General features: G+C 47.4%; 7 protein-coding genes across 7 annotated transcripts; 3 read left to right on the top strand and 4 right to left on the bottom strand.

Annotated features, from left to right (window-relative positions):
* Positions 1 to 110: 110 nt before the first annotated feature.
* Positions 111 to 929, bottom strand: N7500_006980 (HAD family hydrolase; the record flags this gene model as incomplete). The annotated part of the gene is made up of 2 exons (XM_056678124.1): positions 111 to 863; positions 921 to 929. 2 exons carry the CDS (start codon positions 927 to 929, stop codon positions 111 to 113), a joined length of 762 nt encoding a protein of 253 aa, XP_056533124.1.
* A 1,504-nt stretch (positions 930 to 2,433) lies between these two features.
* On the top strand, positions 2,434 to 4,288 carry N7500_006981 (initiator tRNA phosphoribosyl transferase family protein; the record flags this gene model as incomplete). The annotated part of the gene is made up of 4 exons (XM_056678125.1): positions 2,434 to 2,701; positions 3,114 to 3,286; positions 3,384 to 4,047; positions 4,134 to 4,288. 4 exons carry the CDS (start codon positions 2,434 to 2,436, stop codon positions 4,286 to 4,288), a joined length of 1,260 nt encoding a protein of 419 aa, XP_056533125.1.
* A 90-nt stretch (positions 4,289 to 4,378) lies between these two features.
* N7500_006982 (aldo/keto reductase family protein) lies at positions 4,379 to 5,318 on the bottom strand (the record flags this gene model as incomplete). The annotated part of the gene is made up of 2 exons (XM_056678126.1): positions 4,379 to 4,714; positions 4,803 to 5,318. 2 exons carry the CDS (start codon positions 5,316 to 5,318, stop codon positions 4,379 to 4,381), a joined length of 852 nt encoding a protein of 283 aa, XP_056533126.1.
* A 1,464-nt stretch (positions 5,319 to 6,782) lies between these two features.
* On the bottom strand, positions 6,783 to 9,401 carry N7500_006983 (uncharacterized protein; the record flags this gene model as incomplete). Its single annotated transcript, XM_056678127.1, has 10 exons — positions 6,783 to 6,926; positions 6,994 to 7,210; positions 7,270 to 7,358; positions 7,416 to 8,064; positions 8,120 to 8,180; positions 8,240 to 8,272; positions 8,346 to 8,436; positions 8,517 to 8,673; positions 8,739 to 8,977; positions 9,102 to 9,401. 10 exons carry the CDS (start codon positions 9,399 to 9,401, stop codon positions 6,783 to 6,785), a joined length of 1,980 nt encoding a protein of 659 aa, XP_056533127.1.
* A 485-nt stretch (positions 9,402 to 9,886) lies between these two features.
* On the top strand, positions 9,887 to 10,239 carry N7500_006984 (uncharacterized protein; the record flags this gene model as incomplete). The annotated part of the gene is made up of 4 exons (XM_056678128.1): positions 9,887 to 10,003; positions 10,054 to 10,101; positions 10,160 to 10,170; positions 10,221 to 10,239. 4 exons carry the CDS (start codon positions 9,887 to 9,889, stop codon positions 10,237 to 10,239), a joined length of 195 nt encoding a protein of 64 aa, XP_056533128.1.
* A 214-nt stretch (positions 10,240 to 10,453) lies between these two features.
* N7500_006985 (Mg2+ transporter protein CorA-like/Zinc transport protein ZntB) lies at positions 10,454 to 11,966 on the top strand (the record flags this gene model as incomplete). The annotated part of the gene is made up of 4 exons (XM_056678129.1): positions 10,454 to 10,638; positions 10,684 to 10,871; positions 10,923 to 11,626; positions 11,697 to 11,966. The coding sequence occupies 4 exons, from the start codon at positions 10,454 to 10,456 to the stop codon at positions 11,964 to 11,966; spliced, it is 1,347 nt and encodes a 448-aa protein (XP_056533129.1).
* A 180-nt stretch (positions 11,967 to 12,146) lies between these two features.
* N7500_006986 (protein kinase family protein) lies at positions 12,147 to 15,035 on the bottom strand (the record flags this gene model as incomplete). The annotated part of the gene is made up of 3 exons (XM_056678130.1): positions 12,147 to 12,611; positions 12,675 to 13,067; positions 13,134 to 15,035. The coding sequence occupies 3 exons, from the start codon at positions 15,033 to 15,035 to the stop codon at positions 12,147 to 12,149; spliced, it is 2,760 nt and encodes a 919-aa protein (XP_056533130.1).
* Between the last annotated feature and the right edge of the window lie 933 nt (positions 15,036 to 15,968).

Raw genomic sequence — 15,968 nt, forward strand, 5'->3', positions numbered from 1 at the left:
TTGATGACAGAAAGTGTCAGAAGAAATGAAGAAAGAATAAAAAGAGCTCCCTAACGACCATACGCTCGCTATCATAACATCATGGGCGTATAAGCATCACCACCGAAAGTTCAAAGGCTCGACTGAACATCGCTGGCGAGACTATTCTCGATATCCTTCATACGATCCTCAAACTCAGACCAATGATACATGACGGTCTTTGCGCCAAGGTCAGTGAGGGTTTTAGCCATCTCCTTCTGTGTCTCTTCGCCGTTGTAGCTACCAACATAAGCGATAACGGGGATACCAGCACGGACCGCAGAAAGAGCGCCAGACTTGCTGTCCTCGATGGCAACAGTCTCGCCAGCAGTCTTGCCAACCTGCTCAAGGGCATACAGGTAGATAGCAGGATCAGGCTTGGAGGTCGGCTTCGGCAGAGAGGTAGCAGCGCTGAAGACTTTGTCCTCGTCAAAGTACTTATCCTGGCCAACCTTTCTGATGGAGGCTAGGACTCGGCGCAAAGCGGAAGAGGAGACGACAGCAAGTCCATATTGCTTCGAGGCATAAAGCTTCTCTACCTCCTCACTGGCACCGACGCAGGGTCTAGCCTTGGCCTCCAACTTGGCAATGACCTTGTCCTCTTCCTTCGTGACGTATCCTTCCAGCTTCTCCGGCTCGATCTCGAAGTTGTACTTGTTCTGCAGGGAGACCATCATGCCGCGGAAGTTCTGACCGACAAAGTCCTTGATGAGCTGGTCGCCGGTATAACGGTCGGGGATGTTGTTCTCCTCCAAAATCTCATTGGCCAGGTCGGCGCAAGCCTCAAAGGCCAGCTCCTCTGAGAGGACCAGAGTGTTGTCGCAATCAAAGAAGATTTCTGTGATCTGCAATTCCGATTAGCATCAGCAGGTCTCTCGTGGGAGATACGGCGATCTTCATACCTTGCCCATGATGAAAGATACGGAGATTAGATCCGGGGTGTTTGTTTATTGAGATCGGGGAAAAGCAGAAATACAATGTGGGAAGTATTCTCGTGTGATCCACAGGAGAGTGGTCGGGACAAAAAAAGAGAAGAGGGATGCCTGGAGGAAAAGGAAACTAGGCAACTAGAGTATTTAAGTCAAGGCAAGAGCTGACCCCAAATGACGCCGAAATTAGAATCCCTAAAAGGAAACCGGGCCAGAGCGGGAGGGGCTGGTCACTGACGTGGGGGGCTACGTGTACTGGATACTTGGGATTGGCCTATCTCATAGTACAAAAAACAGGTATTCAGTACCTCAACCCTGAGTATATAGCCAGACATTCAGCCAATTGAAGCACAGGTATATAGTACGCTAGTCTATTTACAGACTAGTATTGTCTTTCTACTCCGGGCAGGTGGGATACTTCCACCTTGCGTTTTCTCGCATCTTCTCGCATTTTCTGACCGGTTGGCTTCCGTTGGAAATTTGATAATCTCGTGACTTTATTTCATTGTTCCTGTCTCTGCTCAAGTGACTTCTATATGCAAGTTACTTTATCACCTGATGTTAAGAGTGTACAAGATTCTAGACTACATGCATATGGTCCGTGTAATTGGGCACTGCATACGACTACTCCGTACCTACTCCGTACACATAGGCCTACTGATTTGTAGGCCCAAACTCATGCACGGTCATGGCTCCGTCTTCTCATTATCTTCCCACTTCCAAGGGGAGGAAAGCCAGGGTACGGAATAATTGAAAATCATACATTGATATGCAGGCCCGGAATTCCGCCCGTTGGTCCACCTCCCCGTGTCATCCCAAACAATTACCGCGGTCAGACTATATCAAGTATGCAGTTGGACATTCAAAGCATGCTTGGCGGATTGGGAGAGAGAACCCCAAGATGACACCTCGGTGCAAAGTAAGACTAAGCCAACTCTGGTGCGTAATGAGCGATTTGAATACTTTATACCTCATTCTATATTATCACCGTGGTCAGAAAAAGGTTAGCCTACCACAATGCTATGGGAGTTGTGCCCGAACTTACCTTGTACTATCATTTTCGGAGCACGACACTCCGGGATCTACTATTGTAGGCTTCTCTAGCAATTTGAACCATTCTTTTTCAACCCGATGGAGATATCTACACATTGACACAGCCAGGAACCAGGTAGCACCCAACTATTGTATACATTGCACGAATTCGGATCCACCTCTTCCATGCGACCAATATGATTGGCCAGACTCAAAATCCCAAACGCACCTGCCAATTCCACAACGGCTTTCCTTCGCAACCCGAAGACCCAAAAAAAAACCCAACGTAACACTTCGTCAAATCAAATCAACCGAAGTCAGCACGACATTAGGGGATCTCGGGTCAAATCGCCATTTTGCACAGCTCGAAATCTCAAACGGCTCCTAATACAACCTTAGAGTACGGCCTCGTATATTTGGATTCGAAATATACTTGGCAACACCTTTGGCCGGCATGGGCTCTTCCGATACTTTCCCGACCCTAGAGTCCCTTCATTTCCCGGAGCAGCTGTCAATTTCCCAGACGCTATCATCTCTGCGTCGATCGGCGCTGTCCGTCGCCAATCGGCTCCAGTCTATTGAGACAGATGCCACCTTTGCGCAAGAGGTCGCGGACCACTATGACTTACCGCTGGTTGCTAATGAGCGCTGCGGAAGCTGGTATATTCCGCCTGCGACCAAAGCTGGCAGTGCTTATTTCAAAAGCACCGACGGCCACACCGGTCAGTGGGATTTTAGCTTTCGTAGGCTGAACTTGCAGTTGCTTCCGCTAGCTAGGGATCATGGGGGGTTAGTCTCGCATCTTTCCCACTGATTTTCTGTTGCTTGTGGATTTATATCTATGCTGTCTTTGGTTGACCTTCATTGAACCGTGAAGTATAAGCCATGGCCAACTCCAGCACTGCATAATCCTCTCATGAGCCCATAAAAAGAGCATAAAAAAACTAACTATTTGGTGTTTGATTCCGCAGCTGTGTAATTGTGGATTCAACTCGCCGAGGCAAATGTATGTACCACCTCTACCTGCACCATTCCCGATTAGAGAATGATCCCGCTCTCCTTACTTGATCCTGCTGGTTGTCATGTAATTATGACCGCGGCTAGGCCTGACGCGCTCTACTAACCAGCCCCTAGTGATGCCAGACGCACTTTCAAAAACTGTCCCAATCTGGAGCGCGGTCCTCAACAGAGCCCTATTCCCATCCGCGACTGCATACCACCCAGTCTGCCTTCCACCCGATTACCTGGGCGCATCGGAAGAAGCGCAGATCGAGAATCGAATCGAAGGATTCGTGCATTCCCTAAAGGTACGCATGCATGAAATAAACGTGACTTGTGCAAACTACTGCACCACGCTCCCCTCCTTATTCGGGCAAATGTGGCTGATCCATCCTTGTTACCCAGAGTCTAAAACTTGATCTGGACAATCTGCGCCAGCAACTAGGCAAACCTATCCAGGTCGCCTGGGCCAACAGGACATATTTCCACCCGGCAGATCTGCACAAGGGCGATGAGTACAATCTACTTGTACTATGTTCCGCTTCTAGGCGCGTGCATGGCGCCGAAATGTCCGAGGGTGGATACATCCAAGGCGCGGGCGATGATAGCGAGGCGTGGGCGTATGGTCTGACGCCGCCGGTTTTCTGGGCTAATCAGGCTGTTTTGAAGAATACGCCAGAAGACGAATTACCGGAGCTTATTGACCGGCTGGTGGCTGAGCACAAGCTGCTGGATGTGGCCCAGGACGCGACACTCATCTCTCCCACGCGCAATTTGTACATTGGGTCGGGGACGGACGTCGATGCTGGCGGTCGGTACGATCTTGTCATTGATTGCAATGGGAGTGCTGCGGCTGCGGAGGGCAATGCGAAGCGACTTAATTTGGGCTGTGATTCTGGGAAACTCGGAAGTCGAGATCTACGGAAATGTCTGGATAAGGTACGTGAGTTTATCGGCGTTCGTCTTGGAGAGGATTCGTCGCTGTCAGTGCTGGTTACCTGTGACAATGGGAAAGATCTTTCGGCGGGGACGCTTCTAGCGATTATTTGTCTCTTTTATAACGACGAAGGTATGTATGCAATGCCCCCAGATGGTCTGGGTGATGGATTTGAACGCTATGTGGAATATGAATAAATAACTAATTGTTTCTCGCAGGCGCATTCGATGCCTCATTGAGCAAGCGAGCGATCAGCAAGCAATTCATTCGACAGCGTCTAGCCTGGCTCGTGTCGTCGAAACATGACGTCAATCCGTCTCGCGCCACGCTTCAATCTGTCAATGCGTTCCTGATGCAGCCGCCGGATTATTGACTTTGAGAAATGTGGCTACATTGCATCGCTTGATCGAGCCTGATTTGTCTCGAAGCGCCTGGGTAATTAAGAGCATGCCCGAGAGACCGTTCATTCGTTGTTCACGGCCTCCACGATAGCGCCGGCACTGCCCTGATCGAAGGAATCCAGCACGGCCATATCATCCGCGCTAATGTCGAAGCCGAACACATCCGCGTTGGCCACAATTCTTTCGGGGTTGTCGGTCTTGGGCAGAGGCACCCAACCCTTCTGGAGCGCATAGCGGATCAAGATCTGCTGAGTGGACTTCCCGTATTTCTTTGCCACCTCCACTAGCGCCGGGTCGTTGGCTTTATAGTTTCGCACGATGGGCGAATACGCCTCGACAATAATTCCGTTCTTCTTGCAGTATTCGTCGATGACGCGCTGCTGGCACCACGGGTGGAGCTGCAAAGATAAAATGTCAGTGATCACAATCCAACCAAACAACTGCCCATGTAGATAGAAGCGTAGTAATAGAAACAAGAGCACCAACCTCGATTTGATTAACATGAGGCGGGAACACCTGGGCATATGAGCGCATCTCCTCGATGTGCCCCACACCAAAGTTGCTAACACCGATACTCCTCGCCTTGCCCTCCGCGTATAACTTCTCAAGCGCCTGCCACAAAAGTTTCCGCCCAGCAGAGCCTGAGCTGGATGAGTGAATCAAGAACAGGTCGACATATCCGTCCGCGCCGCCGATCTTGTGCACGGAAGCCAGCAATTTATCGTAGGTAGCTTCGATCGAGGCTGCGGGGCTGAGGATCTTGGTCGTGACGAAGATCTGATCTCTGGGCACGCTGGTGATGCGCAATGCCTCGCCGACTTCCGCCTCGTTGGCGTAGAACTGTGCTGTGTCGATGTGTCGGTAGCCTGCGTCCAATGCCTTCAGGCAAGACTGCACGCACTGGTTGGTGGGGGAGCGGTAGACGCCGAAACCAAGGCGCGGGATGCGAACATTGGAGTTCGGGAGGGGAAGGAGGTCTGTGATTTTGAAGGAGGCGGACATTTTGGAGTGAAAGTGTATGTACGAATGGGAAACGAAATTGAGAAGTTCTGAATGTTTCAAAGAATCTCCTGGCCCCGCTCTGCGAAAATGAGGTCATTTTGGATGACTAACACCGATACCCGTGGACCAAGGCTCCAAGCCCAGGGTTACAATCTATACAACATTGAATACCGAGATCAAGCCAAATTGCATTTTCGTCTGTTGATGTTGATATGCTGCTCAAAGATCCCAAACATGATCTCTGTTTACTTCCACCCAATAGTCTAAAAAGTTCATTTCTATATTGTACTTGGCCACCAAAGAATTGCGTGATACCATTCGGTTGCGTTTACAATGGGGTTTAGTATGTTATTGCGCCATCGAAGAACATTGTCATAAAGGCTACAAAGCAATCGATTATACTGCTTCCAAGAGAACCAAATCAATCACATGTAGTAGCTACACGTGCCTACCGCCTTCAATCTCGATTCCAATTTTTGACATACTCATAATATCGCTGTTCGCGAAGCCTTGGCCTATGCCGACAGGAACATTGAATCAGAAGTAAAAGAGTGATTGATGACTATCATTTTGGGCCATCATGTTGCTATGCTTAGAGTCATGTCATATATGGCATCCACATGACTTTATGGAGGCAAAGAAATAAAGGCCTGAAATGGAGGAAAGCGAGGTCTGGTGAGCCTGCCTGAGCAAGCAAGTGATACCTTGATGTAACATGATCTATTGCCTTCAAATTCTGCATGGTATCAGTAATCATAGTACGTGGGAGAGTATCGGCTCTAATGTATCTGCTGGTGGTTTAATCGAGGTGATATACAAAACTGATTTCGTCTGCTTGGATCAGAAGTTATATATAGGAAAACGCTTGCACAAAGTATGCTTTTTCTGCTTTTCTCGGCTCTCTATCTGTGAGACCGGAAAGAGCTGAAACTAAAAGATTATGAGGATATGTAAGAGAAATATCCGAGAAGAACGCCGAGAAGACCACTTGAAGACTACTTCAGAGCCCTGTAAGACCGTTTAAAGCCGCATAAGGTTGTTTATCAAATGGAAACCACTTGACATTCCCTACTGACCAATATCATGAGAATGACTCATCTACAGAAATACCTCGATAAGTCCAGAGATATATACAATGGCATCTTTCCTCAACGTGTTCTATGCCTGTCCCTAGCCTAGATTCCTAGCGTACTAGTAGGCGTACCTCACTTTCCAAAGTCAACAGCCATTTGATCTCTGCTAATTACTTTTTATTGTAGTATGAACCTGCTACGGCCAAAATATGTAGATCAATCTGAGGGAATTATTAAGCAGAGTAGTTGACGGTGTTGCGAGACTGTGACGACAAGGTAATTCAAACATAGGCTATTAATACAACTTCAAGATCTAATTCCAAAGTAATTACCACCAGTATTGAACTTCAAGGCAAATACTGAAATCAAAGATTAATGTTCATGCCAGACACTAGGACTGTGTCACACTCAGGCGAATATCATGTAGATGTCTGAACATCCTGGCGACTTTGTCAGGCTGTGAGAGATCAACCCAAGACCATTTTGCGCCCCGCATAATCTTCAACAGTACCCATAGGCCCACGAAGACAAAAACCTGTTTCAGCAAGTCTTGGTTAGTCGATGTAAATTGGTTTCAATTCGGTGCACATCGTTTCTCTTACCGATAGATACGATGCTAAGAATGGTAAAAGATGGAACCCATTCCACAACGCAGCACCATTAGCGACCAATGAGACAAAAATACAGCCCAGCAAGGCTAGATATGCCGTCAGTGGCTGACTATGGCTGCGGTATGGATAGTCATCATGATCGTCTTCGTTCCAGCGCTGGACGTGAGGGACATTTTCACGTTTGAGATGTTCACGATGCTGAGAGATACTGTTTATAAAATATATGTTAGTAATGCAATAATTGTGCAGCTAGATCGGTAGACGTACCATTGGTAGAAGCGAATGAATGCCAGACACTCGCATGCCCAGACGATCAAAACTGCAGAGTATGACATTTGGCTTAGTATCTCCACAAACTATCCGCTTTTGTTAGCTCTAAGCTCGAGGTAGGAGAAGATAATATGTTTTCTTACCTTATCCACGGAGACTCGGGTATCAACTGGGTTATTCCCAGAGGGTTGAGTGTTGCTATTTCCGCGGATCAGCTGCAGGAACGGCACCCACCAGAACGCAACCGCCGAGAATATCATGGCTCGCCGGGGAACCTGTCGTCTATCTGTTTTACCAAACCATGCAAAGACGCGCAGGTACCATCTCTGCCCTTCGCCCCCATCCAAACGACTTGTTATGCCAAACAAGGTTCGCGAGGCGATGTACAGATTAGTACCAGCACACGAGAGACACGTAAACACAAGGAAACCATTGAACACGTCTGCTAGATGCGGAATATGTGAACTTGCAGCAATTGCAACGAACGCAGCTTTGTTCGAGGGCTTGCACGCATCCGGTGGAAGCCAACTGAGCCGAGGAAGATCGCAACTTTTCCGCTCTATATTCAACGTTGCGAGCAGTCCGCTGACGGTATATCCAACCATAGCAAGTACCGGAATAAATATAGCGGGAAACTTAAATGATTTACCGATGTGGGCGTCGTTAGACCGTCGAAAGCTTTCCGAGGTCTTCGATTGTTCGTCTTCGCGATGTGGCCATTTTGCCTCTAGGGCAGAAGCAGCGATGACTTCAACTCCGGTATAGGCAAATGTTGCTATCGAAATGCCCATACTAAAATGTTCATTGTTAAATTAGGTCGAGGAAAAAGACGCATGCCACGACTCACAGTAAAGCAACGCCCCAGTCATTGGCCGCCCGTTTATCAAAATCGATAGGCGAAGCCCAATCTGATGGTGTAAGTATTTTATTTCGGCAATTCATTCATAAGAGGATAGCAATTGCATACACTTGACGCCCAGGGGGGCAGTACCTGGGCCAGCTGCTCATCATTAGCATATATTCCAAAGAAAAGACGTATTCAATGAAAGCCGCTCGTTAAGTACTTGACTAACCTCCACGATTAATCGCAACCAGTATCACAATAATGACACCAAGAAATATAATTTTTATGCTGCCTGTCGCCACTTCCAACCAACCATAAATCTGAACACTCGTCAGCTGGCACTTCTCGCTCCCGAGGTCGAAACCATTTGCATTGGTCAGCATTGACAGAGAAAGCATACCTCGATTCTTACGGTATTGATGCAGACGAGTACCAATGGGATTAGTAGATATATAATCAAGCCCTGTATAAGCGGTCTTTCATGGATGTAAGACCAAAAGTTGAACTCCGCAGCCGAGGTTGCCACCAGTGTGGAAAAAGACATCGAATAGACAAACCTATTAAAGCTGTCAGTGGCTTTCTGATTGGGAATTATAGATACTATCAAGGGGGTGTAGTTTACCAGTATGTAACACCAACCGCGATTCCCAGTTCTTCGTCGACAAACTGACTGACATATACTGACAGTGCACCAGGTATCGGCCAAATGCACAGCATTTCAGTGATACATTGCATGACGGCCCATGTCAAGATTCCGATGAAGATGAACGATAAAAGTACTGTCAAAGGTCCACCGAGTTCAAGAATCTGACCACCGCGCCAGTAGAGACCTGTACCGAGTGTCGCATTGACTGTGATCATCTATTTCTGTTAGCTTTTAAAATTCAAAGAAAAACAATGATGAGGATAGCTAATTTTGCCAGTACTAGGCTATAATGTAGGAACATCTTCTTTCAAGCCCACATAATCGGATATGCTCACTTACAAATAGATGAATGCCTCTCAGGGATCTGTTGACGGTCCGCTCACGGCCCGGCGTGATGACAAGCCGTTTCTCTGAGCATATTTTGAAAATCCCAGTGCTTTCCGAGTCCGCTGAATAATATGAGGGTGAGAATGTTGAGCTCGGGGGGTCATTTGGTGGAGGAAGCAAAGTATTTCGAGGTGGTAGATTGAGACTTCCATCTGAAAGTTGTCCTACGCCTCCTGTGGGCAGAACACCAGAAAGCCAGGGACGTGCCCATTCTGGTGGCTCTGCCAACTGTAACTCTGCCGGCTTTGACATGATGAATCAAGCGTATAGATATCTATTTACTCCGCAGGACAGTTACCCACCGCTGTGACTGAAAGCAAGGGACCTCGGGAGCTACTTAAATAAAAGTATAATAATGAGCCGCAGGTTAAGCATAACGCAAATCCGGATAATTCTCACCAAACTGTCGGGATTGAAGACCCCCCCTCCTTTACTCCGGATTTCGCTTCGAATTCTAGATCAATCAGTCTGCACTCGACATGTATGAGATCCTAGTCTTATCACAAAGCGGAGATGATGTCCCCATGTGGATTAGTCGCGCATTATCTCGAGACGACCCTCGAATCAGCGATACGATATAGCAGGCAAAATTGGCGAAAGATAAGAAAGGCAAAGATCAGCTTTGTGACGTTACATTGAGTCTGCTTTTTCAGCCGCTTGCTGTGATTTATCAGGTCCCTTTTCCCGTGTTTGACAGGGACTCGAGCTGAATCAGAAAGATCGCAATTTCAATAATCATGCCTGAAAGCGGACAAACTCCTCCTCAAACCACAAGCACTCGCTACTTACGTAGAGACAGTCTTCAGGATTTACTTGAACGACTGTTCCCTGGACAAACAGACTTTGGTATTCAGGTAACTCGTTTGAGCCTTGTGCGTCGGGCGCAGGTTGACGCGTATTCTAGATCAAAGAAGACCAATGGTCCTTCACTGCCCCTAGAATAGTGGAGACTGTAAGTTAGTGTGATCTTTGTCCGTCCCGAAATCTGTCGCTGACACTTTTCCCACAAGGCTGAGCTCGAGTAAGAGGTTTTTAGTTCGTTCTGGCCGAAGAAAACTGACATGAAAATAGTTCGGCTCAGGACGACTAGTGCAAGGCTGGTGTGGCATAGACATGATGGACATGAGGCAGACTGAGTTGAGGCACAGTGGAAGGCACAGTCGCATGCCTTGGTCTGTGCAAGATGTAGCGGAGGAGTGGCGATTCAATAAACATCCCCCCCTGGGGCGTACGTCTTATATAATAGTCCAGGTGCTGAATTCGATCGATTTTCTTTTGCCATCATCTCTACAGACCCGCACATAATGACTATCTTTGATAATTATTGCCTAGATCGCCCGGTCGAGCCCGTACAAGTCTTCGAGGTCAGACAGGATGCGACGCCGTTCCTCACAAGAGGCTCATACCAACGATCAGACCTTCGCACAGAAGAAGATACGGCATCTTTTCTGGAAAACAACCAGACCAATCCCTACAAGTGTCGCGTTGTGTATGTTAAATAAACATCACACTTTCTTCTGTTAATAATTGACAGGTCAATATGTCAACGCAATTCCTGGCGACAACTGCAGATCACTAAACCTATGCTTGACCTCCTCGTCACCGGACACAGGATAGGCCCATCATTTTGGGCGGTGCCGTCGTGCTTTTATCGACGCAGTGATGACCTGGAGGGGGTATTCTGTCTTCCATTTACAGAGTCCTGCTCTGACTCTATGACTGGTACTTAACTTTTACCGAGCTACCAATCCTACTGCTAAGTTGGAGAAACAGAAATTTCCTACACTCTGAGGTACCCCGAGTATAAGTCACAAGAAAACAAATGGGTCATTCGCCAGAGTGGAATCTATCACCGATACGACAAAACTTCATCCCAAAATCTTTTCGTACTGTTCAATCCCACGCCGCAATCCAAAGCGCATTCCCAGGCTGAGAATTTACTGCGCAATATTTGCCCCGAAGTTGAATCTGATCCATTTTGGCTACACCGGGTCTTGTTCGCAGTATACTTTCCTGCATGGAGGAAATACATCGCCGTACATGAACAACGATTTCTGCCGCTTGCAGGCAGTACAATCGCCACTTTTATTACTGGGCCTTTGAGTTTAGGCTACGATAGCCTCAGCACATTGACTGCCTTACAGACTAGATTTCTTGAAGTTCCAGCCGTCCTAGCATCAGCCACAGATATTCTCGACGAGCTATGTACCGTCATCAGCTCCGAGTCAGTGATCTCAACCGACAAGTCCGCGGTTCAAGTTTTCAAAAATTATCGTCGAGAGTGCATTGCAAATTCCCGTAATGCTTCCCATTTGCAGGAGCGGGCTCAGATTGTCTCGAAGCTACTCGCCGACACTTTATTATTTCGGAATCAGGTCCTAGCGAAGGAACAAAATACAAACATGCTACAGCTGAACAAGTCCGCGGTATTCATTACCACTTTGACGCTGGTGTACCTTCCGTCATCCTTCCTGGCCGTTAGTGTCCTTCCTTTGACTTTCAGCACATATCGGCGGTCGGATATCTGCTAACATTCTCCCATAATAGACTATATTTGGTATGAATTTCTTCGACATGGATCAGGAAAACAATCGAATTGTTGGTACACCTATGATATGGATATTTTTCATCTCATCTATTGCCCTGACGGCAATCACGTTCCTTCTATACTACTGGTTATTACGTCGCAATGGTCCGGCATTCCGCGGGCTTGCGCCGAATATACGAAGTCGCCAAACTTGGACTATTGAAGAAGTGAGGAGGCGGTTCACAGGTGGCAGCAATTCCAGCATTGAGCTACAGTCTTGCCCGGCTTGAGGAAAAAGCCTCTATACAAGCATCTAGCTTGGCGGCGACATGAAAGTTTTATGGTTTGGGGTCCCCGTTTTTGAAAATGAGATAGAGATACATGCAAAGTCGAAAATTTAGAAAAGGATGTTGGGCAGGGGATGGATTAAAAGTACCAAACAAATATAGAGTTATCCACAAGAATAAAACCTATGCAGCCGCTGAGGTACCCGATCTGAACCTAGGCACAGTTATTTTGTATATTCCACATTGGTTTGCACCCATCAAAGCGGCAAGAATAACAACACTCTCTTTTTCACCGTGGACCACTCTCTCGGCAAATTCATCACTGTATGTAAGACCCGGAATCTCAGCAAGCTCGGTCACAGTAATCGTTGTTGCCTGAGGTGCGGGAATGGCAATCTCCAATAGAAGCATCCTATGATGCGCCGCGCGCCTCCCCACTGCGAATATTTTCTCATCATTTTTGCCCATCATCAGCTTAAGGACTCGGTAATTCTTGATGTCGGCATGTATAGCAGCTGTCTTATCCACTTCTGCCAGGCTTTGGATGTGTAGCTGCTTTTCTCGGGTGACAAGGACACAAACATGGGGCTTTTGGAAAAACGGAGCGAAAGTCGTAAAAAGACCAACAGTGCTACTACTCTCAAAGCCCTATATAAACAGATTAGATAGATAGACAATATGAAGTTGAACACTGGGAGGTGGAGACTTTACTTTTGGCTCGATAATGAGCGGACATAGCTGGTTAGATTTGAGGGATACATGAATGACAGGAATCTCGTGTTTCTGATTTGGGCCGCTTCTTTGTGGTCGGAAAACCATGTATAGGTCGTCATTTGTTGAGAATGATAGCTGAACCACGTCTGCTGCGGGCCAATCGAGTTGATTCCCCAGCTGCCACTCATTCGGAGAATTGACGGAACCAATATACAAGGACCCTGTGTTCTGGTCCTCATATCCGTCGCTGACAACACATGCTATTGTCTGACCTCCAGGCGCGAGAGCCACCTTCTTTATCTCAGGCAGTGTTGGTAGAGAGATTCGCTCCCCATGTCTAAGATTGACGTCCATGCCTAATAGCCCCTTTCGTAGTTTGAAGATATAAAGCTTGCGTCAAAGCCTCATTAGACAGAAAACATAAAAATAAAAAATCAGAGAGAGCTAAATGCTTACTTGGAAAGTGCCCCCCGAGGTGGAAGCTATCAGATGTTTTCTCGTCAGGCTGATACTCTTCCAGCGATATTCCGGTGTCTTGATCAAATATTCTGCAGCCGGGCGTGCGCCCTCTGCTCCTTGCTCCAGAGATTGCGAAGTGTAAAGCGAAATTCTAGTGTCAGTCCAGAACGCAATAACTGTTCCATCTGGAGATATCTCGCAGCCTTTGAAAGACTGGGTCGGACCTAGATACCATTGCTCGACACGTTTGTCTGAGGCGGACTCTTGCTTTTTGCCTATGAGGACATTGATGCGCATTTGTTGTAGCTTCTTGCTTATACCAGGCTCTTTCTCTGGCAAAGGTGGGCCCCCTTCATTGTTCAGCTCCTTGTATTTCTGAAATGTCTTATACAATTTGTCTTCCAGTTTCCGGGCGTTGCATCTCTTTGATTGTTCTGGCTGGAGAACATCATGTTCCAGGTAATCCAGGATTGACTTCACCGCTTCCCCCTCCTTGGGGCTCCTCTGTCTGGCTTTCTTGATCAGTCCATCATGCCATAGTGTGACCGCTGGGTGGATCTTCGGACGACCAAACAGTGGATCTGCGACAAAGAAGCGATCACCATCCGAGCTGCGGTGCTTTATTCTCTTTTCTCGGTACTCTCTAACGCCAGAGCTGCCTTCCTCTAGGAATGTAAAAACGATACTGAGGATACACCCCAAAGACCAGACGTCGTTTGCTTTTCTCATAGCCCTGTGTGGTGACAGAGACTCGGGCCCAAGATAAGTGCTACCGTCCCCACGTCTGTTGTAGGTTGCCGAGGTAGATGCATCCTTGGGCTGCTGGAACCGGACAAACCAGCTGTCGAAGTCGGTCTCCTCTCTGCGAGATTTCAATTTGAGCCGAGACATGCCGAAGTCACTGATCTTCCAAACAAACTCCTGCTTGTCGTTGACTGTTTCAAGGTATACCAGAATATTGCTCGGCTTGAGGTCCATATGGTAACATACTATCCTGTCTCCTTCGGCCGTCCTCATGCCATTATGAAGGAAATCAAGCCCACCTGCGAGTCCCCGAGCCGAGTTAATCATATCTGTTTTGGTGATGGTATTTGGTCTTGCTCGGTCGTCCCCCATGTAGGCGCTTAGATCGCACATGGCGAGAGGCATGAAGATGCTGTAATTTGTGCCAATGGAAAGGCTACCGTAGATATCCACAATATTTGGACAAGTCCGATCGCAGGCAAGAATTTGCCTTAAGATATCTTCTTCCATGTCCTTAGTGGATTGATAGTCTTTGCGCGCCAATTCCTTCGGGCTCTGATTTGTTCCTTGAACAATCGGGTCGTAAAAGTGCCCCTTGGCAATCTTCACTTGGTATACAGTGCCCTGCGCTCCTTTTCCGCGATATTTTTGTTCCAGATAGGGTAAACAGTGCCGATCTAGGCTCTGTATTCGAACTTCCTTTTTGTTACAGATCACGACAGGACAAAAGCATGCTTGTTGTGTCATGAATTTGTCCGGCGTGACCCGTTCCCCAAAAATCTCTATGAGCCTCTCACGGTCTGCTGGCAGAGAGCAGATATTTGGCGACCAGGCAGTTGGAGCCAACAGTTTGATGGTGAATTTCCGCGTAGCCTCGATGGTGCAGGACGTGAAAATGAGAATAGCGAGAAAGTCATATAGCTTCCGTTCTCGCATTTTGTTGATCAAACTATCTTCGTTGAGATCGTAAATGTTTGTTGGGGCATCGTTTAATTGCAGACTGCGAAAGAGGCGTCGCAAGACTTCTGGCTGTAGAACTTTCTTCGCAGTACCATGAGGAGCAAATCGGCCTCCCTCCTCATGGCTCCTTTCCATTTTTTCCATAATTTGCACATAGATCTCCTCACAGAGCTCATTGTATTGAGTGGATTCCATATTGGGGTTTGCTCTGGCTCACTGCGTGAATGGGGCTCCAACTTTAGACATATCAGGTACTCCGTGCAGTAAGAAATGGTCGCAGGAAATTTCAAGCAGATAATAGGCGATTATTGACACGTTCCCTGCGCCTATGCCCCGCATAATCATGCGGCTCTCCCCGGCTTGGGCTGAGCAAAGATAAGGCCAAAATAGCCAAAATAGGACGTTATTCCGTTTCACCCTGGTAATTCCTCCGTACTACCCCCTAAGTAACCCCTTCTGCGCTTCATGCGTTGGTTATCAGGCAGTGGTAGAGGACGATAGAGTCTTTTGCCTGCGACAAAACCATCTGGCTCAGTATCTATTCCTTGACCTTCGGTTCATTTGTTTCTAGCTGCCTACAGTCTGCGGGATGAGGCTTTTCTTTCTTTTCTTATTTCTTTATTTAAATCACAAGCTAGCCTACGTATGGATTGAACGAACTTGGATAAACAGGCTGGAGAATGACTTTATTACAAGAGATATATGAAGAGGAGATTTGCACCCTTATAGCCCAGACAAGAGAAAAGGGAGTCCATAGGTATAAAGTTCTGCAAAGTCCACAAAGCCTAAAGCCGAACCTGACCCAGTTCACTTAAAGGCTGAATTTTGGGCCCACCGGTGGGCCACGGGCTTAGTATAAAGCCCACTGGGCTTTCAACGGAAGCCTATTAGGGCCTAAAAAGCACCAAATAAATATGTATAGACCTCGTTTCTCGCCTTTGTCTGATGGTAATAAAGAATTGTTTTAATATATAGTAAATCAGTCGTCAAATATGTAGTTGAACCCTCTAAATGGGCTAGGGCTATAATGGGGGGCCTTACGGCCCGGGGACCCCACGAATGGGCCGTGGGTTGGGCTTTGGACTCGACATCCGGGCCCATTGGTGGGAATCTAGATATCTGTCTTCG

The sequence above is a fragment of the Penicillium coprophilum genome (assembly GCF_028826855.1).
Source record: "Penicillium coprophilum strain IBT 35676 chromosome Unknown utg000004l_segment0_segment0, whole genome shotgun sequence".
In the NCBI taxonomy this organism is placed as follows: Eukaryota; Fungi; Ascomycota; class Eurotiomycetes; order Eurotiales; family Aspergillaceae; genus Penicillium; species Penicillium coprophilum.